Consider the following 26,491-nt stretch of genomic DNA (forward strand, 5'->3'; position numbering starts at 1 on the left):
TTACAGCTGTAATTAATTACACTGTAGACCCTTCACTTACACCTTAACCCACCATCAAACCGTGTCCCAACCGTGTCAAACTGTTTCGCAATTCAACATGAACGCAATAAGTACATTGTAGGCTACATGATTTTTTTTAATGCAAGTAGTAAAAAGACACCTAATATAAAGTGTGACCATAATTATTACACCTTAATAAAGTCATCAGCAGTTGTTGTCAATATATTTGTAAAAGACGTTCCCTACTTTTCCCAATTGTTCTTATACGCTATGTTTTATTTAACTTTTGGCCCATATATTAACTTTGTTATTCTTCTGAGGATATTTAGAGAACTGTGTACCTCAACATTAGCTAAATGTTTATGTTCACACAGAGTGGGCCCCAATGATGTCTTAATGCCATTGCGTTTAAATATCAAATGATTTTTTGTTGTTTGTCTTAGTATTTTTTAAGAAGACAGTTTCCTTCAAGTTCAGACAGGTGTGTTAGTACAGTGCTTCTCAAGCTGTGGTTTGTGAAGAATGCCAAGTGGTTTGGCTGATTTAAAGGGATAATTCACCCAAAAATGTAAATTCTTTAATTTCGTAAAACTAATCCATATAATTTGAGTTAATGTTCATTCTCGTGTTACGCAGCACGTTTGAGCTTCAGCAAGAACCAATGAGGTTTGTTCTCGTGCGTCAAGCAGGTTCAGTTGAGCTTCTGTTTGTGTTCGCTGATCAATGTTTATATGAGAATGAAAAGTCTAAATTCAATCTGTTCATCATAAAAAGCGTTCGAGTCTTTTCAGAAAATTTGGACAAAACTCTGAATTAATATGGATTAGTTTTATGATCTCTTTATGAACTTTTTGAAGCATCGAATTGGTAGTTGCGTAGCTGTCAATGGAGGGACGGAAAGCTCTAAGATTTCATGCATATGTAAATAAAAGCCTTTTTTGAAAAGTTTCACGTACACATTTTTTACCTATGAAACTAAATATGAAATGCATGTAAAATGTGTCTATATATCACAACAAAACAAAACATTGTTTGTACAGACGACAACATTGTCAAAGCAATCCCCGTTTACATGGATCCGCGAGAACGACAAAAAATGCTGTATTATACTGCCAGGCCAGTAGGTGGCGATGTCACTTTGTAAAGAAACACTATACACACCTATAGCCTGAACGTAACACGCTGTCAGGCGTAGCAAGGGGTGGTGTAGGTAATCCAACACGACAAAGAAGATAAATGAAATATACTTTATTAAGATAAACCGTAACCAAACTTAGCTATAACGTTAACGAGAACGGACAACTAAGAGGAGAAACACAGGCATAAAAATACTATGATGATTGGACATACAAACAAGGGGACTAATGAGTAACCAAGGAGACTAAGGGCAATTTCCAATCGGAAATGAGCATTCCAATGCCCTAATCACTCCGAAATACAAATAAATGTACATTTATAATGAAGTTTTTAAAATATGCTTTATGCGTGTGTGTTCTTGATCTGCTCTTAACTTTATAAGTTAAGCATTAAACACATTTTTACCTATGAAACTAAAAATGAAATGCATGACAAATGTGTCTATATATCACAACAAAACATTCTGTTTGTATGTTAACTCCAACCCTCCTGCCATATCTACATTTAAAATTAATCGTGAGGATTCGCCACCCTGGGTCACATGACCATGAACGATTAAATTACTTAATTGAAGTGACCATCGCATGTGCCCTTCACGAAGGGATTCAATTGTTCACTTTTGTATGAAACGCCTCTACAAATGGCGTCCCCTTCCCGAAGTGCCCTTCAAGGGTGCAAAAACTCACCCTAATAAGAACCCAGGCAAACAGGAATGAAGCAGACAGGTGAAAACTAAACCAATTGATATAAACAAAATGTTCATGTGACACACGCATGCACATGACATCACTGTTTTCCCAAATTTGCATTTTTGTAGTTTATATGGAGACGATAACGGTATCGTTTTCAAAAGTTTGTGTTTTCAGGCACCCAAAACAGCATTGTCGTGTAAAATGAACGACCAAAACGCATAGAAAGTTTTCCGTTTTTAGTTGAAAACTGTGTTGTGTAAAACGCCCCCTTAAATAGGCTTACCGCAAGCAAACACTTTCCCACTAATCTGCCTAACATCTGCATACAATATTTGATATCTCCAAACAGAGTGTGAAAATGTATTAATACTGTACCTAAAAGTTACTTTTATCACCTATAGTAATTAATATGCCAATAGTTTTCATCATGCACCAACATGTAACAAGACAACACTAAGATACAAAAATAGTCAAAGCAGGAATTTTATTATAAAGTCTATTAATAACCCTATGATGATAACACCAGAGCCTATCATGTAAAATGCATCAAAGAGACGCCTCCAGAAACCTCTAGAGTGTCTGTCAGTCGCGTTGTAGAACATGACTCAGGCTTGCTGGGTGTACACGCTCTACATCTGCCAATAGAACGAAAAGACATGACTAAATAAGATGAAAGCAACAGAAATGATTTATCTTTATGCTCAAGGTTTAGTGCAAACAACACAGCCTGGCATGAGTGTCATAACGTTAGAGGAGGTAAGCTTGTTTTTGGTGTGCTGATCACAGAATTATTTCTCACAAATGTAGACCAAATATTGATCCAGTAAATACACTAATTGTAAGTCACACTCTACTAGATCTCTATAACAATCTATAACACCTTAAACAAAATTATAAAATTACATGTATACTTGTATCTGTATGTCCTTCATAATAACCCAGTATGTTAAATAAAACATTATCAGCTTTTTATTGTTGTAATAAAATAATTAATATCAAAACTGGTTTTCAATGGTTATAGTTTTAAATAAACACAATTAAAAAGAATTTACAACAAGTGCTTAGATTTTGAAAGTTATCTTTCCAGTCCATCCTGATTTAGTTTGGCAAATGATGAATGGTTATCTTCTGGTGCTGCCTGGCCTGGAACTGCGGACAGATGTTAGATGTGCGGGATTAGATTTGTGACCATTTTAACTGAAAGTACACTATAAAAAAATTGATTGCAAAATTGATTCATTCTTGTGTAGACCAGTGGGTCTCAAACTTCTGACATTATGACGTAAAATGATTTAAAATGAGCCAAAACAACTAGAAATCAAGATCATTCTTATTTGAATTTACTTATTGGATTTTTTTCTTTGAGGAACCAGGATTTGTCTTGGAAAACCTGGATATATATGAGGAGTTCCAATTTTAACATTTCTAGACCTGGAAAAGTTATGTAAAGTAATAAAATATCTTAACACCATGGACATCTATAATGAATATAATTTTTTTCTAGTCAAGCAAAGCTCTACAATACTTTGAGTAGATATTTTGAGTAAAAAGCATTTTTCAAATGTTTAAATGTAACCTTAATCCTTATCCAGTAAATCATGAAAAACTGGAAAAGTCATAGGGGTCAATCTGTGTCAAATCAACCAAATTTTGTGAGGAAAAAACCCAGCTAAAATTTTCGATTAAAAAAAAAAAAAAAATCCTGAAGAAAGACAAACAGTGATGAAAGCCAAAATATTAAATGCCATGGATGAAAATGTACTAATCCAATATAGAGGGGGGGTCAGAATGACAATATTCACCTGAGATTTGGAGCCAAATTCATAAAAATCTGTTGACTTTAGCAAGTTTGCATGCCTGTAACTCAAGATGTAATAAAGATATCTAAATATCCTTTAAGATTTTGGTTTTTAACAAACTTTTCTTTTAGTATGCTCATTTGTAAGGCCCTATATGAGTAATTCCCAGAGATCTCAATGTGGCTCTTTAAGTAAATTGTTAAATTGTACACACATTCAGTGGTCAAAAAACAAATGTGGGTCACTTTGCATACAGTTGATACTTTTTTCTTTTAAAGAGAAATGTCTAAATAACAAATAATGTTAAAACTGTTTCCCTCTATCGAAATAATTGTGTAGAACATCCCTGTCTGAGTGCCATAAATATTATTTTTCCAGTTTGTGTGATGGTTACTCAAGAAGTAATAAAGATACAGTATCTCAATATCTTTTTAGATATTTATCTTTAACTTTTCTTTTGGTTTGTTCAGTTTTAAGGCCCTATATGGTTAATTCCCAGAGATAGAGATCTCAATGCGGCTCCATGTGCAAATTGTTGAACTTTACCATTTTCAATGGTCGAAAACCAGCTGATACTGTTTGAGGAATGTCTGAAGAACAAAAAAACTAGAAATGTTTTTTTCTTTTCTTCTATCAAAACAAATGCACTGAACATACTAATTTGAACAATATTTAAGAACCAAAAAAACACTGAAATAGCAAAGTTGAGGCACATTAATCTTTTTATGTGAATACATATAGGCACTTTTTAAGTTTTAACATGATTTGTTCTTTAGACATTCCTCTTAAAAAAAACAAAAAAAGTATCAGCTGTTTGCAAAGTGACCCACATTTTTTTGGACCACTGAAAATATGTACAATTTACTCCTAGAGCCACATTGAGATCCCCATATCTCTGGTGTTGAACCATATATAGCCTTAAATTAAGATATCAAAAGAAAGGTTTGTTAAGAACCAGAAAAAGAAAAAAAACATTGAGATATCTTTATTACTTTTTGAGTTACAGGCATGCCAACTTTGGGAAAAAAAGAAAAGAAAAGTGCTTCTCCCCATGAACTGTCAGCATTGATAAACAATTTCACATGGATTGTTAAAGACAACAGAATTTACTAATAGACATTTTCTCCCCCCTGTAATTTGGCTTTAAATTGTAGGTGACAAAACAGTGGATTACTCAGTAAATATTTTTCCACGGCATTTAATATTTTCACTTTCAGCACTATTTATGTTAAGTAAAAAATATTAACAGATTAAACATTTTTATTGAGTTGAGTTGACACAGAATGACCCATAGGGCCTTTGAAAAATTGCTGTGGACAATGGGAAGCCTTGGAATCAAAAAGATTGAGAACCACTGGTGTAGAAGAGACTTCAAAACAGGCAGAAACTTTCTCTTTGGAAAGCAATTAGAAACCAACAGTGATTACAATTAACCATGAGTTGCTTGCTGGTATGGCAATTAGTGTACTGTAAATTGTTTTTGACATTGTTTAAGAAAAGTTAAATAGTCGGTAATAAATACCTAAATGACATAATAGAGGTGTTATAAAAATGACGCCGAGGTTACATAAGGGAACACATCAAATGAAATTATGTCTGTACCCAGGGTATGGTGGAGGTGGGGCATCATGTGGTCCAGTGATGGCGATGGCCTGTTCATAAGAAGGTAATCCAGGAGCACCTGGGTTCCCATCGGAGTCTGTGTGAGAAATAGGATGCAGAGAAACCTCCTCCAGTCTCCGGATAATCACGGAGGCATTGCTTCGGTTGGATCGACGTCTGAAGGAGCTGAAATTAAAAGGCAAAACATTGTTCTCAGTCTCTTCAGGCACCAACTCTTAGGATGATTGTCTCAAACATACAGAATGTTGTTCACACTTGTTATTTTAAAGCCTTACCCTCGGAAGCCATGGTCTTTATTCCTCCCCTGGCAGAAGTACCAGATAACAAGGCCAACTATTATAATAAAGACTCCAGCGGAGATAATGCCCACCAGCAGCGCTGTTACATCAACTTTTGATTGGGATTCACCTTTATCTGTGAGTACAGGTGGAAATAAGCCCAAAAGTTATCAAATCTAAAAATAAAAGAAAACAAATAAATAATAAAATAAAAATTATTATTATTATTACTTGATGATGAATATCTGACAGGGCTTTGTACGTTCATTCTTTGAAATATAATACTACAGAAATAATAAGTACATACACAACCGGTCAATATAAAAAAAATATAAAAATAAAAGGTTATGTATTTATTTGATCAAATATACAGTAAAACAGTAATATTGTGAAATATTATTACAATTTAAAATAACCATTTCCTATTGTAATATATTTTAAAATGTCATTTATTCCTGTGATCAAAGCTGAATTTTCAGCATAATTACTCCAGTCTTCAGTGTCACATGATCCTTCAGAAATCATTCTAATATGCTGATTTGCTGCTCAATTATTCTCATCAGTAATTATTGGTGACCAAATATTGATATTAAATGTTCAAAACTGCTTACTATTTTTGTCGAAACTGTGATACAAGCATTTACATTTACACTGAACAAAATTATAAACGCAACACTTTTGTTTTTGCCCCCATTTTTCATGAGCTGAATTCAAAGATCTAAGACTTTTTCTATGTACACAAAAGGCCTATTTCTCTCAAATATTGTTCACAAATCTGTCTAAATCTGTGTTAGTGAACACTTCTCCTTTGCCGAGATAATCCATCCTCCTGGCATTTCAAGATGCTGATTAGACAGTATGATTATTGCACAGGTGTGCCTTAGGCTGGCCACAATAAAAGGCCACTCTAAAATGTGCAGTTTTACTGTATTGGGGGGGTCCGGGGGGCCAATATGCATAACCAAAGAATTTCTTCACAAACTGTCAGAAACCGTCTCAGGGAAGCTCATCTGCGTGCTCGTCGTCCTCATCGGGGTCTCGACCTGACTGAGGTTCGTCGTCGTAACCGACTTAAGTGAGCAAATGCTCACATTCGATGGCGTCTGGCACTTTGGAGAGGTGTTCTCGTCACGGATGAATCCCGGTTTTCACTGTACAGGGCAGATGGCAGACAGCTTGTATGGCGTCGTGTGGGTGAACGGTTTGCTGATGTCAGCGTTGTGGATCGAGTGGCCCATGGTGGCGGTGGTGTTATGGTATGGGCAGGCGTATGTTATGGACAACAGGTGCATTTTATTGATGGCATTTTGAATGCACAGAGATACCGTGACGAGATCCCGAGGCCCATTGTTGTGCCATTCATCCACGACCATCTGTACACAATTCCTGGAAGCTGAAAACATCCCAGTTCTTGCATGGCCCAGCATATTCACCGGACATGCCTTCTGTTGCCTTTGGCTTGCTCAGTTGGGGATATTTTGGGGATATTTAATTTAATTTTATCAATCAATAAATTCCTCTTGAAACAAACTTTGTTGTATTATTTTAATTTAATACTGTGAAGCTGCTTTGATACAATCTGTATTGTGAAAAGCGCTATACAAATATACTTGACTTGACTTGGATCGGCATATACGACAGCACGTTCCAGGTCCTGTCAATATCCAGCAACTTCGCACAGCCAGTGAAGAGGAGTGGTCCAACATTCCACAGGCCACAATCAACAACCTGATCAACTCTATGCGAAGGAGATTGCCTCTATGCATGAGGCAAATGGTGGTCACACCCGATACTGAATGGATTTCGGACCCCCCGGACCCCCCCCCAATACAGTAAAACTGCACAGCCTAATCATGCTGTCTAATCAGCATCTTGATATGCCACACCTGTGAGGTGGATGGATTATCTCGGCAAAGGAGAAGTGCTCACTAACACAGATTTAGACAGATTTGTGAACAATGGGGGCAAAAACAAAAGTGTTGCGTTTATAATTTTGTTCAGTGTATTTGAAATAGAAATCTTTTTAACATTATAAATGTCTTTACTGTTACTTTTGATTAATTTAATGCATCCTTGCTGAATAAAAGTATAATTTTAGTTTTGTTTTATCCCCTTAAATCTTTCTTACCCCTAACTAGCATATCATAGTTTCCACAAAAACAGCATTTTCTTTCTTTTTTTCAGACAAACACAAGGACACAATCCATAAGCTGTTTAAAAAGAAGTGGAACTTTGGCAAACTGGGAATATTAAAATAGTATGCTAACAACTCTGGATGAACAAGTTTCTTTCAGTAGATAAACATCTGAATGAGAAGATTTCAGTGTTTTTTCTTGCAGTTTCTGTTGAGGGCAAATTATTCAGCTGTATGTGCGTCAAAAACTTACCCTCGGTATAACTTTTCCAAAAGGCATTCTGTCAAAACAGAAATTAAATGCGAATTAAATGAATGTCCAGTATGAAATCAACAAATGGGTGTTTGTTAATGCAGACATATTTAGAACTGATCATCAAATGGTGGGAGTGCAAGGAGTGTGTCGCTACAAACACACTTTGGTATCATATTTTCATTTGTACTGCATAAAAATAAGACTTATCTGCCCAAATCCAACCCATGGGCAAGTACATATGACGATGTCTTTTAACTGGGAGTGGTTGTCGTAGGCTGTGTAATGAATTAAATGTTGATTCATTAGTCAATAACAATAATTAAGGGATTACTCAACTGTATCAGGGATATTCTCAAAGACTTCCCGTGCCTCCTCATAGTTGCATATCTCCTCGTAACACTCCCGTTCCAGATTACCCGGGGTGAAGATCTCAAAGTCGAAGCGGTTGTACAACAGGTGGCGTCCTAAAAAAGTTTGGGCCTCCTGGTCCACAACAAACACTACACGCCACAAACAAAATGCCACATGTGACTAAAAATATATAATACAGAAATAACCATTAGTAATATTATATCACTGTATAGCTTGAAAGAGAGATGGAGATGACTGACTTAGACAACATAATTTGACAGAAACATAATGATCTAACATAAACAAACAATCATTAGCCTACCTGATTATAAAATTCATAAACGTGCACTTATGACATCAGATCATGATGGTATTTTAATAAGAGCATGTGCTTTTATCAGTGTTTGGAAAAAAAAGAAAAAAGAAAAAAAAGCATTGCCCACCTTCACTGTCTTGACCTGCTTGTACTTGAAGGGTTTTTCTCGTACAAGCACAGTGTCCACATAAAGTGAAATTACACAGTAGGAGGATAAATATGAGCATTTCTAGTCAACTGCGGGGGAAAAGGACAAAAATCAGGCTTCTCAAAGACAAGGAACGACAGACAGACTGAATTTTAGACCCGTTTTATGTTTTTTCTCAGGTTGAATTTATAGTAAACAAATCAGTCACAATTGCTTCACTAGTTTCAGTTCTTCTTTCCGGTGTTAGTTTTAATTTCACTAAGACAAATTACATTTTAGTAGGAAAAATGGACCTCAGCTTTGGTAGTCAAAATCGAAAGAACGTGAAGGACGCTATCGGACGACTTACCTTTCAATATTAGTGTATCTCCAAAGTTTAGCGTTCAACTTTTATTACTTCCCAGAAAGCACCTAAAGGCATTTATGGTTCGGACGAAATGCCATTTTGTTGTGTTCCAGGAAATGAATTTCTGTTTACAACATACACACACAAAAACTGGTGAGTTGGAAAAACACCTGCTCAGACCCGACTAATCGATCGTCGTACCTGGAGTCAGAGAGTAGAAGAGAAAAAAACCCGATTTCACCAGAGCTACTATGACCAGGGCTTAGCTCATGAATATTTATTAAGTTTCATGACGTTCCCTCAGGGCGCCTACCTGGTTTTACGTAAGGCAGACGTTGTGACTCATTTATGAATACTGGTTAGGCGTCACACTGGATTCTTTAGTAACCTCGCCATAGTAGGATTCCTAATATATTCCCACGCAAACCTGGGCTGGCTTCACTATTGCTGCTAATGCCTCGGTTGCTGAACATGCTGGTATACATGTTTGTAGGCTAATATATGTAATTATGACGAAAAAAATTTTTTTTAAACATATTTTGATTTTAACTTTGGGAAATATGTAGCCTATTCACTACTGTGAGATTATTTTATTTTACGAAAACAAAGGAGGACAAGGAAATACTAAACTTTTATTTTGTCCAAATTTCATATTCATAAGCAACAATGAAAATCCTTTTCAAATCTATTCATGAGGAATTAAAGAGTTAGTTGACCCAAAAATGAAAAAAAAATGAAAAAAATTTATCGATTAGCTACTCACCCTCATGTCGTTCCAAGCCTGTAAGACTTCATCTTCAAAACACAATGAAGAATTTAAAATGTCTCTCCCGTCATTGACAGCTGTGCAACTAAAATTTATTACATTTTTTTTAATACAATTTTCATTTTATTAAATATCCTCATATAGTGTTTTGAAAATGATAGATTTTGTGGCCCTTAAAGGCCCACTGAAGTGCCATGAAACCTTTTCACAGACTGTGATGACGTGTTTTAACAGTCAGCGGCATCATAAATCTTGCATTTTTTAAAATATTTTCATAAAAATCAAAAAGGCCATTATAACACTATACTTAGTGTTATATTATTAGTGGCCATTATAACACTATACTTAGTGTTACTCATTTTATTATATAAATGAGTTAATCTTCTCATTTATATAACCTTTGCATCAAATTACAAAACAAAACTGGTTAGCGCTGTTGTGAGGGTGTTTCTAATACTGCGGCTATGGGAGTAATGGTAAAGTTGACATCTTTCTCTCGTCTGACTGACGTTATCAATCTCTCTCTATTTTTTTCCTCTGTTTGAAAGTTGTGAAAACACTGTTGTTGAGTTTTTCTTTTGCTATCTGAGCAAATGGGAACACAAAAAAATATGTTTAATGTATTCTCTCATTCACCGCTATATCATTTTATCCGACTATGATGACTTCCGGTTCTGAGAAACCCGGAAATGTGAAAAGAGTCTTAAGACAGGGCGGGGCATATTGAGCAGCTCCTCCCCTTTTTAAAAATAGCCAATAGCTTTTCGTTTAAATCACAGCTCGGAGCCGTTGAGCTCAGTAAAGCCGCCGTTTCCTCCTAATCTCGAACCGTTTCTCCTCCTAATCTCGAACCGTTTCTCCTCCTAATCTCCACCATATCACTTTAAAATAAAGCATTCTGTGCAGAATTCAAATGGGTCCGATATGTTTTCTGGTCTGCGTCCACTCTGTGCTGTTGTGTGTCAAGACCCGAGCCGTGGAGGTTCGCGTGACACTAACATGAAACCAGACTTCATTCACCCCAATGGAAAGCATACACTTTCTGAATCGTTATAGTGACTGAATCGCCTATATAGTGCAGTATGTGCCATTCACCACAAATTACGGATTTTAGTCGCAGCTTCAGCGTTTATTTATAATGTAGGGGGCGGAGCTTCAGATTCTAGAGAGCATTTAATTGGACAGAAAATCTGATGAGAAGCTGAAGTGCAGCATGATGTCATCAAAATCATTAATCCTTATTGGTGGAAGTGAGAGACTTTTGAATGCTTATATCATTGCTTTGTAGCACACTAGCTTATATATATATATAACAATAAGGCTAACATATTCACACTAAAAGCCAATAAAACCTCAATTTTGATTTCATGGGGACTTTAAACCATAGCAGAGGCATTTGAGCCACAGGTTGATGTTACTTACATGAACCACTAGATGGCAGTGAAAACTTGCTGTCCACAGTTCTTATGCAGAAGTTAAATTTCAGATTCATAATCTTCTCATTTATTCATTTGACACAAACAGAGTTTCTAAAATATGGGGAAGATTGAAGCTAGTTGTCACAATTTATAATCCAGAGAATATTATACTCAGAGTGGACTTGTTGTTCAGTATAACTTCTGTATAAAACATTTTGAACACTTCCAAAGTTATTGTTCTGGACAGCCAAAATGGAAAAGGTAAGTATTAAATTAATAATTATCCTAATGAATTTGAATGTATAAAATTACAAAATGTAAAATGCATGTGAAAACTTGCCCCAACTGGGCGAGAAACGCTTTTTAGATCTTTATATTATACACTGTATGGACAAAAACTATTGGGACACACCTCTTAATTATTGAATTCAGGTGTTTCAATCAGATTGCCACAGCCATGCAGTCTACATTAACAAATATTTGTGAATAAAGTGGGTTTATTATTTATTCTTGAATTCATTGAATTCAAGCTTAGTACAGTGATAGGATGCCAACTTTGCAATAAGTCAGTTTGAGAAATTCCACCTCTGTTAGATATTCGGTCAACTGTAAGTGTTATTATTAGAAAGTGGACACATTTAGGAACAGCAGAAACTCAGAGGACGACCATAGCTGTTCCCAATCCAGAGGCTGTGTCCTTTGAAGGCGCGAAGGTTGGACTGAGCGTTGTTAAATAGGACGGTAGCGTATGGAGAACTGTCTTGTCATTTAGCAACTGCGACAGCTGCTGTTATATTAAACTGTCTGAAAACAAAACAGGGTTCACAAACACTGTCTAAATATGTCCACTATGGTCCATTTCTGTACATAATAAAGAGTCCAAACTATAATTGCATCTTAGTAAGATATGTCAACATAGATCTCTTCATTTTTACATTTGTATCATAGATATTTGAGTAAGCTGAAACCCAATACTTGCGTTTAAAAGTGTAATTCAGCCATTTCTCCTGTCGTCACTGGCACACAATTAATTCTGGGGTAGGCAAGGCCGTGAAGGATCCATCTGTTGTATCCTTTTGCACGGGAAACGAGGGACGCATTTGAAGGAGCCTTCATATTGGGAGAGCCTTCGTCGCACCGCTGAGACGCAATCGGCCTTTGAAGGATGCAGCCTCTGAATCGGGACGCAGCTCATATAGTCCCAGAGCGGTGTCACTGAGTGCTGAGGCGCATGGTGCTTAAAGTCATCGACTCTCTGACGATTCCACAGAGTTACAAACTTCCTAAGCATTAATATCAGCACAAAAACTGCGGCGGGAGCTTCATGGGTTTCCATGGCCGAGCAGCTGCATGCGAGCCTCACATCCCGAAGTACAATCCCAAGCGTCGGATGGAGTGTGTTTAACACGCCGGCGGTGGAAACCAGTTCTGGGGAGTGACGAATCACAGAACACACTTCTGTCAATCTGATGGGCGAGTCTGGGTTTGGTGGTTAGCAGGAGAACATTACCTGACTGACTGCATTGTGCCAACTGTAGAGTTTGGTGAAGGAGGGATACTGGCGTGGGGCTGTTTTTCAGGGGTTGGGCTAGGCCCTTACTTCCAGTGAAGGGAAATCGTAATGCTTCAACATTCCAAGGCAATGCTATGCTCTCATCTTTGTGGGAACAGTTTAGGGAAGGCCCTTTTTTATTCCAGCATGACTGTGCCCCAGTGCTCAAAGCAACGTCCATAAACACACGACTGGATGAGTTTGCTGTGGAAGAACTTGACTGACCCGCACAGAGCCCTGACACCAACCCCATTAAACACCTTTGGGATGAGCTGGAACGTAGTTTGCGAGCCAAGTCTTCTCGACCAACATCAGCGTCTGACCTCACAAATAGTCTACTGGATGAATGGGCAAATATTTCCACAGAAACACTCCAAAATCTTGTGGAAAGCCTTCCCAGAAGAGTGGAAGCTTTAAAGGGATACTCCACTTTAAAATGAAAATCCTCACCCTCATGTTGTTTCAAACCTGTATGAATTTCTTTCTTTTGCTGAACAGAAAGGAAGATATCTAGAAGAATGTGAGTAACCAGACAGTTTTAGATACCATTGACTTCCATAGTATTTTTTTTTTTCCTACTATGGAAGTCAATGGTATCTAAAAGGCCAGCCTCATATTAATGTCTATGTATTTAAAATGAGATCTCATTACAGTCACTGTTGGTGTAATGGTCAGGTGTCCCAATACATTTGTCCATATAGTCTATGCAATAATCTATGGAATTTTTGTTCAGAAGAAAAAAAAAATCTGAGATCAACATAACCAGAAAACAAACATTTAGGCCTGGTTTCACAGACAGGGTTTAGATTAAGCCAGGATTAGGCTTTAGGTCAATTAGGGCATTTATTCTTGAGACAAAACAATGGCACTGACATATGTTAAGGTTTGTCAGTGCAAGATGTTTTCAGTTAGGCTTGAGCCTTGTCTGTGAAACCGGGGGTTAGAGTTTCAAATCTTTAAACTTTAAAACCAAAATTTAGATTGTAAACTGGATTTGATTTTCTGATGCTTTAGTGCTGTCCCATAAAACCTCTATGTAAGTAATACAGGCCTTGAACTGATGGCATGTTCAGTGTCAGGAAACTAAATCGCTGCCTTTGACCCTTGAGGAGTCCGGGGTTATAATTAAAGGCCGCAGATTCGTAACAATCTCAGCCTTTTCTGGTCCAAAAACCATTCCCAAGATGTACTATTATGGTAATATGTTTAAGGACACATTCTTATGTGTTCTTAACCATATTACAATTTTTGGCATTTATCTAACATCAACAAGGCTTGCAATGCAATGCATTAACATACATAATCCATGGTGCAGCTGACAAGATGACTTAATGCTCCATGGAGACCACAAAAAAGAATTACATTTTTATAAACATCTTGAAAATACCAAACATCACAGATAAACCTCATCACTTTATAACATAACTTTCTGGGGAAAGCAACTCATTTTCTGCCTCACCCAGATGATCTCTTGGAAAAGTCCCCAGTTTAACAGTGATGTATTTGTGTTCCTCGTGGAGACTGGTGCTAATTGACCAGTGATAGGCTTCAGTATTTCCCCCGTCCTTCAGCAGGGGTCTGGACACTGTTGTAGAGAATGCAAGAATGCTGATGCAGTTAAGCAGCGTCTGTCCACACCGAGCTGATATAAAGCTCACATTCCTGTCTTTATCTGCTGTGTAAGACCAGACGACGTTGAACTCGTCAGAACCCCTGAGGATTTGAAACATGCGCTCCGCTCTGGAGGAATAATGATGGATAAACCAGGGTCTGCTGGAAATGCGATAATTTCTCTACAATGGGAAATACCTCCTGCTATGTTGCTGGATTCATGTTTTATAGTGTGGGAAGCATGCCAAGTTTATAAACTCACGCTGAGGAAATGATTTATTCTGTTTATAATGCTCTGAAATTAAGATATCGACTTTTCACCAACTTTGGCAAAGCGTTTAAGCTCAGCAGAAAATCACCCAACTATTACTCAACAGCCTGCAGGCATTTTATTACAAACAAAATGTGTTTTCACACATAAAGTTATGAATTATATGCAGAGTCCTCCCCCCAAAAGAGCTTTGAACACTTAAGATAAACTTGAAAAAGTCTCGAAAGTCATTGAACTACATTAACAAAATATCTAACCAAGTGGAATTTATTTAAAAAAAAAAAAAAAGCACAAGCAAAACATTTTGCAAAAAGAAGTTTGTTACAAGAAGTCGTGAACGTACAGTATATGGCACAAAATCTCATTTTATCAATCTCATCTGAAAAAATAATAACAACAACAAATAATAATAAGACAATTTATTTAAATATTATTTAAGGAATATTTTTTGTCCATGATTTAATTTAGTAAATCTGTTTTGCAGCACTTCCCCCAAAAATAAAAGGATAAAAGTTTAAATTTTCATTTGATTACCACTGTTTTTGATAATATATTTGTATTTATTAAAAAGAAAAAATAGTTTTCTGAATAAAATACATTTCATAGGACTCTATTATTCTTAAACATTTTAATAAATTATTAATGTTAAAAATAAGTTGTTGATCTGATTCATTATCAATTATTGAATTTAGTTGATTGAAATTTTAATAAACAAAACAAACCAAAGGGTTTTCGAATTTGTTATAATAAAAGCATTTGTTCAGCCAAAAATTGTTAAATTGTTTTCATTCATTTAACCTCATTTTATCTGATGATGATAATAATAATAACAACCATAATTTAATAATACCATTTATTTATTTATTTATTTAATAATTGATTAATACTGTAAACCGTGATAATTTCTGAGATGGTTATCATACTGTGAAAATCTACAACCTGGGAGAGTTAGACCCTCCCCCCACCAAGAAGACAGAAGACTTATTCAACATCTGCTGCTGCATTTATTGACATTCATTAAAAAAAAATCATGAGATGTATTTTTTGTCATACTGTCCTGCCATTTTGTATGAATTAATCAAAACTTACTTAGTTTGAATGATCATTTTGTTGACTAGTGACATGGACGGTTATTAGCATGTGTCAAAGTCAGTGTGTCTAGCAGGCACATGATGTTCTGTCATGGCTGATAGGGTCGGGGACGGTTGCAACAAGTTATAAATTGCATGTTTAATAAAGTTTGTTGCATTGCAAATTGTTCAATTCTTCCTGTCTGACACTGAAATATGGAAAGATTGAATAGCATCTGTAACATCTGATCACTGAATCTGTGTAGGCCTATGTTCTACACAAACAAACAAAACTCAATAACTGTTATAAATATGACTAAATAAATAAATAATAGGCTGCAATAATATTATTGTATAAATAAATAATACTATAATATTATAGTAGGCCTAAAACAGTTAATATTTTCAGAATTATATGCTCATTGAGACAAAAAGCTAAAGTTAATTAGTGAGATTTAAGGTATTTTTAACATGTTGCAACCGTCCCCTGGGTCGGGGTCAGTTGCAACATCTGGCTTTTTCCATTCAAATAAATACTGTGAACGATATGTCATATGTAATCATCTTTAAATGGTAGCAGACAGATGCAAGTTTAATATATACAAATTTGGTTGGTCTAGTCCAAATAGTCTCTGAGTAACTGAGGGAAATGCAAAAAGTGTTGCAACTGTCCCCGGTCTCCCCTACCATATTGATATACAAATACAAAGTGAAAGAAAATTGGTTCCATTCTTTATTATCAACAATATTAAGTGACTACATTCCATAACACAAGGGTTTCCCAAAACTGGTGGTTTGTAAATAGATGAAAAGCTAATAATAATTTAAATCTTTAAAAAAATCGAATAAAATAAATATTTTAAATATAAAACGATATAAGCAATATGCTTACTTAGAAAAAATATTTAACACATTATAAAAGAAGAATTAGGCAAAAAAAAATCTTCTTTTCGTTTTTAATTTTGGGATTCTGATTACGTAATCCATTTTACGTGTAATCACTTGTGTCTGTGTGCATTTATATATATATATATTTTTTTTTTTTCTTTTTTTTTTTTCATTCATTGTCCATTTCAGTCGAATCCGACATTTGGTGATTCTATGGACCTCCCTGTAAAAATCATTGCCAAGAAAATTCATGGACAGTCTCTCGCGTATGGCGTTATTACATTTTCTTGCTGATGATTTTTCCGGGGGTAGGTTGCCAGGTCTTTCCTCAACCCTCCTCATGTCTTGTCAAATATTAGAGGATCATGTGGTGTCTATATTATTTTAATGTGATTATGATGAACAACACCTGTGTGAACTTGAGGAAAACAGACTTCATTCATCCACTAATGCAATGAAATCCATTTCTAAGTGCCTATACTTTGTGGGGCCACCATTTAATCAGAGAGATAAGAAACATTACCTACGACTTCTCTCAGCAGAAATATGATTCAACCTGTATCAGATCATGATAAAACGGGGTCGTGAAATCGGACACAGTGGATAGAGAGAAGGAGAGATAACTGGTAAATCTCACACAACACATCATTGGAGCCTGAACTGTTAACCTGGGATAGTAAGTGCAAATGGAGAAGGGAAGGAACAGGGAAAGTTTTGCAGTTCATTATTATACCATGTTTTTCTTTCAACTTCGCTCAACACGGGCTCCAGTGTTTAGCGTCAAAATCAGCTGGGCTGAAAATGTGTTGACTTTTATCTGACAATATTTAATGCAACTATTAACATGTCAAAAGGGTAAAAAGTTTCTTAATCATCATCCTATCATTTCCAGAGTTAATATTTGTCCTGCTAAATCAGGGGTCTCCAATCCTGCTCCCGGTGGACCACTGTCCTGACTCCTGACCACGGAGGCAAGCTGGAGCTAAACTCAGCAGGACAGGGGCGACCGGGACCGAGTTTGGACACCCCTGTGCTAAATAAAGTGCATTGGTTGAATCCATTAAACAGGGAATTCTGTCTTTCACATTCACATCCAGTTCCACCAGGATATTTACTTGATTATTTTCATCAGGGCTGCGTCCGAAATAAGCATAGCCTATTCTATGAGTAGCCTACCATTACCATTAAAGTCACAAAGAAGTCAAAACGGACAATTTTTATATATATATATTTTTTTGGTATTTATTATAAATGATTTATCTGTGCACATCGTTTTGTTTTTTATTCATGTGCCTTGTAATCTTTAATCAAATTATCTTCCCCTCCCTCTTGCAGCTCATCTCTTCTCTTCTGATTATGTTTACTGGTGTGAGGGCTGGGACAACCTGTCACTCACGAGATCGACCAATAGCAAACCACAACCATCCAATCAATTCCCCATGGACATTTTTTTCTTGTTCGGGTTTCACTCAGATAAACATCACAATAGGGAATAAAAGACTATTGCAACTTACATTTTATGCCAACTTTAAAAACAGAAGTATCTTCTATATAGTATGAATGATTGTGGTATCAATCCGGACGTACTACATTCATCATGTTGTCATTGTCACGTGACCAATGACAGATCACAAACCCTCTCCTGTGGCCTCACGGGATAGTAAAGTGTCCATCGGCTGCACACTGTCCGGAAGTAGTAGATCTTTTCGGCTGATTTATAAACACTATTTGCACAGCATTTTCACATCCTGTTTTTCACATATTATATCATAGAGAAGAATGGCATTTTGGATGCAGCCAAGGTGTATTCCTGATGGTTAATGTCTGAGATGAGGTCATATTTAGTGGTTTAATATTCCTGATGCTCATAGTTAAGGGACTTGAACAAACCCATAACACTAAATGCTAAACATTTGTGCATAACTCACCTAAGATCTGTATTTTTTATTACCAAATCAATACTGCATGTCCTCTTACTCATTTGATGAGTAGCCATGTGATAAGAGGGATGTTCATTCAGCTGGTCAAAATGATAAATAAACCCTTTCAGAGTGATAAAAGCTCCGTGGAGCATGAAGGGGTTCGTTTTACAACGATGACCATCTGACTGCCCATTATCCTTTAAACATCACTGATTAAAAGAAAAAACGGTGCACAATCAAAACTGGTCTTCATGAGTCTTTTATTAGATGTATATAAAACTGAAGCTGCTGCGTCAGGCAGTGGGCGAGAGCGTCTGAAGGCTGCTCTTTACGGTAGCCAGATTCTGTTTCCAGGAGCTCAGTGTGTCGAAGAGCTGCTGCCACTGCTGTTTGCCAAAGGTGCGGTGTGTGCTGTGGCTACAGGAGGAGAGACAGAAGCACAGTCACATCAGTACTACACCTGCTGCGGATCAAAACAACCTATTCCTTTACAGCAGTGGCTCTCAATTACAGTCCTGGAATATAAACATTAAATTACTTTTAATTCATATAAATTGTCATATTTAAAGTGCTTAACTATGCGATAAATGTCTGTTGCATACGATGCTTTTTAATGTTTTCCTTTTAGCGTGTATCTGTCATAAGATCTGCAAAGTAACAAAGCTCCCACAAAAGGGATTTCTTCTTACATTGCTAGACCTGCCAAAAGCCCTGTTTAAAGACCAGATATTACTTCCGGGAATGTCTACATCACAATGTGACATCAGCTTCAGTCAAATGTAGTATTGTCGTCATGTTGTGGCGTTCCAATGTTGGTACCGATGGATCTGGGGTACATTTCCCAAAGACAACTGTGGCTGCAAGTATTGTTGTTACAACACGATACAATGGAACTTGTGATCATAGTTGGCCAATGATGTTTTTGGGAAACGCTTCCGCATTTACAGAATCTGATTCGAGTTAGAACTGATGTGGTAAAACTGACATTATTAACTCTGTGCGTTTACAGTTGCTTTAGACGCATCGGAAGCTAAAACTCACGGTTATGGTATAAGTGGCGTTAAATTTGACACGCTCGAGGTGTTTGGCCAATCACAACGCACTGGGTCAGCTGGCAAATCAGAGCACTCGGTGCTTTTCAGAAGGAGGGGCTTTATAGAAATCAGCTGTTTCAGACAGACTGGGAAAAGTGCAGCTGCAATAATGTATGGCATGTGAAAAATAATGTGTTTTTTGACCATCAAAGCATGTTAACCTATTCTATTACATCCAATAAACAAAATAATGACTTTTTAAAATGGCATCATATGCCCAAATATTTTTTATATGAAAATAAATGTTTTATTAAACTATTTTATAAGGACTGGAATTGAGAACCCCTTTTTTGAGTGTGTTTTCAACTTGTTTGAAATGGAAAGAAGGAACCGACTTACCTCACCACAACCTTCCGCTGTGTCTGGTCGATCTTGCAATAGACCATTTTGGTTCGAACAGCTAGAAATTCACAGAAAAACACAATATGTATAAAAGTGTATATTTACATTTACATTTATTCATTTAGCTGACGCTTTTATCCAAAGCGACTTACAATTGCTATATATGTCAGAGGTCGCACGCCTCTGGAGCAACTAGGGGTTAAGTGTCTTGCTCAGGGACACATTGGTGTCTCACAGTGGATTCGAACCCGGGTCTCTCACACCAAGGCATGTGTCTTATCCATTGCGCCACCACCACCCAGTATATGTGTTTTTGTCCAATAACAAGCTTTTTTTAACATTCATTTTACATACCGTCAATGACGAAGGCCTCCACATCTTCAGCACCGATCTGCAGCTCCTGCTGCATGGTGTCAAATAAGATCTCCTTCATCTCTACCGCCATGCCCATGAACGTCAACAGCCTCATTTTTGCCATGTTCTGCTCATGAGACAAACCTGAAAACACAACACCAAGCATTCAGTACTCAGTAGTTTGATCCTTAAAGCACAGTACAATGGTCTGTCTGAATACTCAATTCTGATTGGCTGGAAGGTGTGCAGTTTGTTTAATCACCATTCTATATTAATGCACTGATTTCATTGAAGCGCACACCAAAGTCACTTGCGCACACGGAAATCACGCTGCGCACAGACAGAAACATTCAGGAGCACAGAAACTTCTGTGACACTGCACTCAAGCTTGGTGCTGACGCGACCGTAAATAGTGAGAACAGCCAATCCATTCCATGCCAGCCAGTCCATTACTTCCAGCCTGGACTGCAACATGCTAGGGTATTTGTATAAAGGCGATCCGATTGGCTGACGCCTGCGTTGGCGCTTGAAAAGTTGAAAACTTCTGCCACAAGCAAAGTAAATGAAGATGCATAAACACAGATGCCCGATGTAAATGCACCTTGACTTTTATTAATAAAATAGCTTCGCTACTGAAACACTACATTGTATTTTTCAGCAACGAGGGGAGAGACGCTGAACAGACGCAGGTCTCTTTCTTTCTCTCTCCCTCGACAATTAAATCAAATAAATGCTGTAATCATTCATTGAAATAAATGTAATCTTACGCACTACTTTATCTCTGTGTCTGATTCAAAGCGGGCAAAATGCTAGATCGAACGAGCCGTAACTGACGAAAATAAGCGTAATTTTTACCCTTCCAGTCACAGAATGTGCTGCAAACATCAATAACAGCTTTAAGTTGTCAATGCTGGCAAACGAACATGGTATAAGCGTGATAATCCACAGCTAGCTGTGCATTAACTCCGCTCCGCATCGGGCAGTTCTTTGCCTCCACGTCGTGCATTAAAACAATTGAATGCACTGCTAGCCCTGGATTATCCTTTACTTGTGTGGTTTGAACAAGTCACATGATGACACTTATTAAGAACAGAATTCTACATTAGCACTTCTTAATAACAGTTGTTTTTAATATTGTAACAAAAAAATGACTAACATTCTCTTGCCATTTTTGCATTATGAATAACTGTAAATTAAACTATATTGACTGAATATTTATGATATATTTTATAGGCAATGACTATAATCAAAACATATTTTACTGTTGGTGATTCAATTAGATCGATCGCAAAGCTTTTGAAACAAAACAAATGGGCGAAATTTATATTTTGGGCTATTTGGCTTTTCATAAGTTTCAGACTGGTGGAAAGAAAAACAAATTCCACTTGTTTTTATTTTATTGTACTTTATCTATTTGCTTCTGTAGATTTCAATTGCAATGCATATCTTTAAATAGTTTTTTCTCCTGCACTGAGCCATAAATCTCCATTTCAGCAGCACTTACTTACACCAAACTTTACAGTTTTAACAGAGGTTTGCTTCCTATGCTTGATTTTATACAAAAATTCTATTCCTGAAAACATGAAAATGTGTTGACAGAATTCTCCAATTTATGGAGTGAAAAAAAAATCTCAAAAATGCCCTGGGTTTATCCAATGTTCATATAACTGTTCTAGAACCTTATTCAAATTGGTGCATATTTAATCAGATAATGCCTCATTTGCATATTTAAACATACCATTTCAGAAAACTTGTCTGCAAGTCTTAATGTAATCAATCAACTAAACCTTATTCTTGTCATAGGATGTAAGTGAAAAAGATTACTGCTGACGTTGACTGTAAATAGGTTTCACCCTCTCAACAGAAAATCTGTTTATATTAATTATAAAATAATCAAAATGAGTAGAAGGTCAATGAGGCATTTCCTTCAGGGTTCAGAGGGAGGTGCGGCGGGCTCTCACTGTTAGATCAACACTTCATCAGGACTGGTCTGAGTTGGCTGTCGCTGGTCAATGGCAGGGAGGATTTTGCTCTAATTAACATGTGCCTTTTAAAAGAACTGAAACTGCTGAGACTCAAATTCCACCAGTCCAGCGACACAACAGCAACACAGACTCCAGACGCGTGTGCGTGCCTGAACAGTCCAGTGCATTTAAAAACAAATTAAAGAGGAGCAGCGACAGACAGAAATTATGTTATTTTAAATATGAACACTCCTTAAAACTAATTAACAGTAGTAATAAATTTAACAAAAATAAATTATATATTATTAATTATAAAATAATATAATATAATAATATATATTATAAAATGAATATTACTTCCACCCCAAAACTATTATTATTATTAAAAATATTCTTTATTTGATCAAATGAATGAAGAAATATAGTATTGCAATAATCTATTGCATTGTAAAAATAATCAATAATAATCATAATAAATTACAATGTATGCATGTTATAAAAAAAGTTGTTGTTTTCATTACTGTTCCTGTTAATTTCACAATTTCAATCATAATACAGTAACCAGCCCCACCCAACCACTTTTAACTCAGATTTACACCATTCAAGCGAGTCAGAAAGGTAAAAAAAATCCACATAAATACATTCTTGATAAATAACCATCTTAACATTATTAAAAACACATACTGAGTGACTGATATAGTCTGTGTCATGGAATAGACTTGACTGTTTGAGTTTGACAGTTCTTGTTTCCTTTTTCAAGATCTGAGTTGAATTATCCATTGTCGCTTTCAGTGTGGCTTTAAAAAAGGTCACGCAAAATGATATTCAAACTTGCATTAGAAACTTTAAGCACATAAACATTATCTGAGATCGCCATACATTATATGTTGTTGTTCCAGCCGTGACCGTCGCAGAAATAGAAACTGTTTCTAAAACAGAATCGTCGTGTTTCACTGATGTGGCTTGTTAGGACAAAAACTATGATTTATCACGCCGAATCGCATCTGGTTAGGACTCGGTGTTAAGGGTGTCATCATGGTTATGACTGTAAAGCCCATTACTGTACTCAGTAAAGACTGTACTCACCGAGAGACTCAATGAAGTCTTTGTTGCTCTGGTAAAACTTCACATACGCGGCAAGCTTTGCGCTGACAAAGATAGTGAGGAGCTGGAAGGAGAAAAAGGCATTTACTCCAGAGGCTTTCTACACATTTAACGATTTAAATATGTATTTAAAAAAATGGCTTTTCTTACATCATGGATGAGTTCTCCCTCCAGGAAACGCACCGGTTTCAAAATCAGGAGATGGTCGAACAGATAAGTGTTTGGGTCTTTCAGGGCACGGACGATGCACCTGGGAGAGCAGGTCGCATGTGTTATTCTCTAAGACAACAGATCAAAACTGAGCGAATGAAACGGTGGAAGTGAATAGAGAAAGTCCTACCTGTGTGCGTCCACTCGGGCTTGGGAAGCATTGTCCTCTGTGTAACTGCCCAGCAACTCCACCATTACTTTGGCTGCAGCTTCACTGAAAGAGACAAGAGAAAGGTCAAATGAGCAAAACACACAATCCCTGACGTAAAATCTTCCGAGAGCAGGTGCTTCTTCCACAGGTACCTCTTCTTGCAGTCGACCAGCGCTTCATACACCAGGCGGAGCAGAGTGTGTTTCTTCTCTGTATTCAGATTCCAGTCTGTGATCCACTTCCGCACCTGCATACGACACAAAACACCAATCAAGCTTCATGATTTCTCTTTTTATTGTCAGGAATAATGACATCAACACTGTGGAACTAAGAGAAATAAGCAGTTTTAGGGTTAAAGCTAATGATGGCTATATAGGTTAATCTCACAAAGAAATTTCCAGATCATATTCCACCCTCCATAATGAATATACATATTCAAAATAAAATAATTTAAAGTCATGATGAAATCATCTTTTCTTTCATTTTTTGATGCACATCAGAGAGTAACATTATTGAAGCAGAAAAAAAAGGGCAGGACTTGGTTTTACTCAGCAGTTTCTGATTGGTGTCAAACGTGGAGGCAGATAAACGTGATCTTGCAGGGGCGGATTTAAGATTAAATGATTGGAGAAGACCTTCATTCGTCACCAGAGAGAAGTCTGTCTTTTTCACCAAAAGATCCAAGTGACATTTTGATTAATCATCATGAGGTCCATAAAAAAAAGAAACATATATGATATTGTTCACTATAAGTTCTATGACACGCAATTTGAAACAGATGGGTTAATTTCTTGCTGACTCCTGGCAAAATGTATTGCATTATAACCTTATTTTCTCCCCTTATTTTATAACCATGATTCTCCCACAGTTTTGATTATGTTAATGCCACAGTCTATTAAAATATTTAATCAATTTAAATTATTTAGGAAAAAAACCCTGGGTTAAATTAATGATTCAATTACAAACAAATATTTGTATAAACTATTCAATGACAAATATTTTAGCACTCACTTGTTGCCAGCTACTGGCGTAACGATTTAATTGATACAATCTACATCTTATAATATACAACATTGTTCAAATGTATTTAAATATATAGTACATTTTTACAGTGGGCTCCTGACAACTGGGGAAAGGGGGTTTAATTACTTGCTTTTTGTGTCAAGTTTGAGATGAAATATGAGCTGGACGTTTATTGATAGTTCTTTGTGAGATTCCCCCAAACATCTTGAGTAGATTAAGGAGAAACAAAGGAAAGGAGAAACACAGATGGGTTCTGCATCACGCTGATGTCTGTACCTGGTCCAGCTCTGTAGGAATGAATGCAATGGCGTTGCAGGTGGCTGCCACTTTGATCAGACTGCAGTACACAGTGTGCCTCACGGGTGTGTTCTCATCCATACCGTGGAACAGATTGCTCAAGCTGAACAAAGAGTTTAATAGAAGCAAATTAACAAGACTAGAAAGATAGAGATTGTAAGTTCTCAACAACTGAGTGAAAAGCACTCACAGCTGCATCCTGAGCGAGGGCCGTTCCCCCTCACGAAACTTCACCAGCTTCTCACATAAACTTTCAATGAGAGCTTCCTGTTTCTCCGTCTCCAGAATCAGCAACAGGGACACAATGCTGTTCATCACACTCTCAACATCTGCAGAGGAACACAGGGAGCGGTTGAAAATGTTCTTCTAAATGATATACTTCTACATGTAGGCTTTAAAGCTCTAACTTCAGCTGTTTCATACCTTTATCATCGTCTTTGAGGCAGACGTCACAGGCTTCAATGATCTGAGCCAGATCAACATGGAGGCCTCCTTCTGAATTCTCCTCAGAGATCTCAGCTCCTTTAGATTTCAGATAGGACCGAAGCTCGGACGCCTACAAATGAATGACACAACATAAATTAAGACATTATTAGACATTAAATCACATCAAGAAACGCATGCATGTCTGACCAAAATAGCATCCAGCCCCTTAAGACATAGTAGGTTGCAAACTGTGTAATATTTGTGTGTTGAGAGATTTCTGTTGTCAGACAGCAGATTCGTGACTGATGCTTCACAACATCACGCTGACGGTTTAAGAAACGGAGTGTCAGCCTCAACAAAGCCAAATATCCACGCCAACTCAAACACGAGGAATCATAAATATGCACACATTTAAATCTACTTCTGTCTGTTAAATTGATAGTAACGGGCCCAGTCCGTTGTAAGTATCGAGACCAGCTAAAGGCTAACAGATGTTAGCATCTGAAAGCATGATTAAACCATTGGCCCATTATTTGGTTGAATTACGTGTGTAACGACGCAAAACTGCTTTTGAATTACTTAAACATACCTGGTCCTCCTCCGTTATGTCAATAAACGCCGGCACACTCATTATTTTATTATTTTAAGAGCACAGATGAGAATCCACGCTCGCAGCCTAGGTTCAGAGGCCGGAAGAGAATCTGTGTGTTTGCCGGTGATGTTAACGCACTTCCGGGTCACAGGCTTAAAGGGATAGTTCACACAAATTGTTTAATTCTGTCATCATTTACTCACCCTCAAGTTGTTCCAAACCTGAATGAAGTTCTGTATTCTGCTGAACACAAAAGAAGATATTTTGAAGAATATGGGTAAACAAACAGTTCATGGGCCCCGTTGAAAAATAACAATAAAAAAAAACTTTTGTTTACCATTTTACTTTTTCAGTGA

The 26,491-nt window shown here is 36.8% G+C and overlaps 2 protein-coding genes across 2 annotated transcripts; both read right to left on the minus strand.

Annotated features, from left to right (window-relative positions):
* Positions 1-2,296: 2,296 nt before the first annotated feature.
* Positions 2,297-9,313, minus strand: prrg4 (proline rich Gla (G-carboxyglutamic acid) 4 (transmembrane)). The gene is made up of 7 exons (XM_082182298.1): positions 9,084-9,313; positions 8,714-8,823; positions 8,256-8,419; positions 7,917-7,944; positions 5,527-5,665; positions 5,231-5,416; positions 2,297-2,978 (listed from the first exon to the last, which is right to left on the minus strand). Exons 2-7 carry the CDS (start codon positions 8,811-8,813, stop codon positions 2,951-2,953), a joined length of 645 nt encoding a protein of 214 aa, XP_082038424.1. The 5' UTR covers positions 8,814-8,823; positions 9,084-9,313; the 3' UTR covers positions 2,297-2,950.
* A 9,508-nt stretch (positions 9,314-18,821) lies between these two features.
* Positions 18,822-26,279, minus strand: eif3m (eukaryotic translation initiation factor 3, subunit M). The gene is made up of 11 exons (XM_082182269.1): positions 26,133-26,279; positions 25,541-25,673; positions 25,308-25,446; positions 25,097-25,220; positions 23,950-24,044; positions 23,777-23,860; positions 23,587-23,686; positions 23,419-23,500; positions 20,369-20,512; positions 20,012-20,072; positions 18,822-18,995 (listed from the first exon to the last, which is right to left on the minus strand). Exons 1-11 carry the CDS (start codon positions 26,172-26,174, stop codon positions 18,872-18,874), a joined length of 1,128 nt encoding a protein of 375 aa, XP_082038395.1. The 5' UTR covers positions 26,175-26,279; the 3' UTR covers positions 18,822-18,871.
* Between the last annotated feature and the right edge of the window lie 212 nt (positions 26,280-26,491).

Source organism: Leuciscus leuciscus, assembly GCF_965113295.1.
Source record: "Leuciscus leuciscus genome assembly, chromosome: 10".
Taxonomy (NCBI): domain Eukaryota; kingdom Metazoa; phylum Chordata; class Actinopteri; order Cypriniformes; family Leuciscidae; genus Leuciscus; species Leuciscus leuciscus.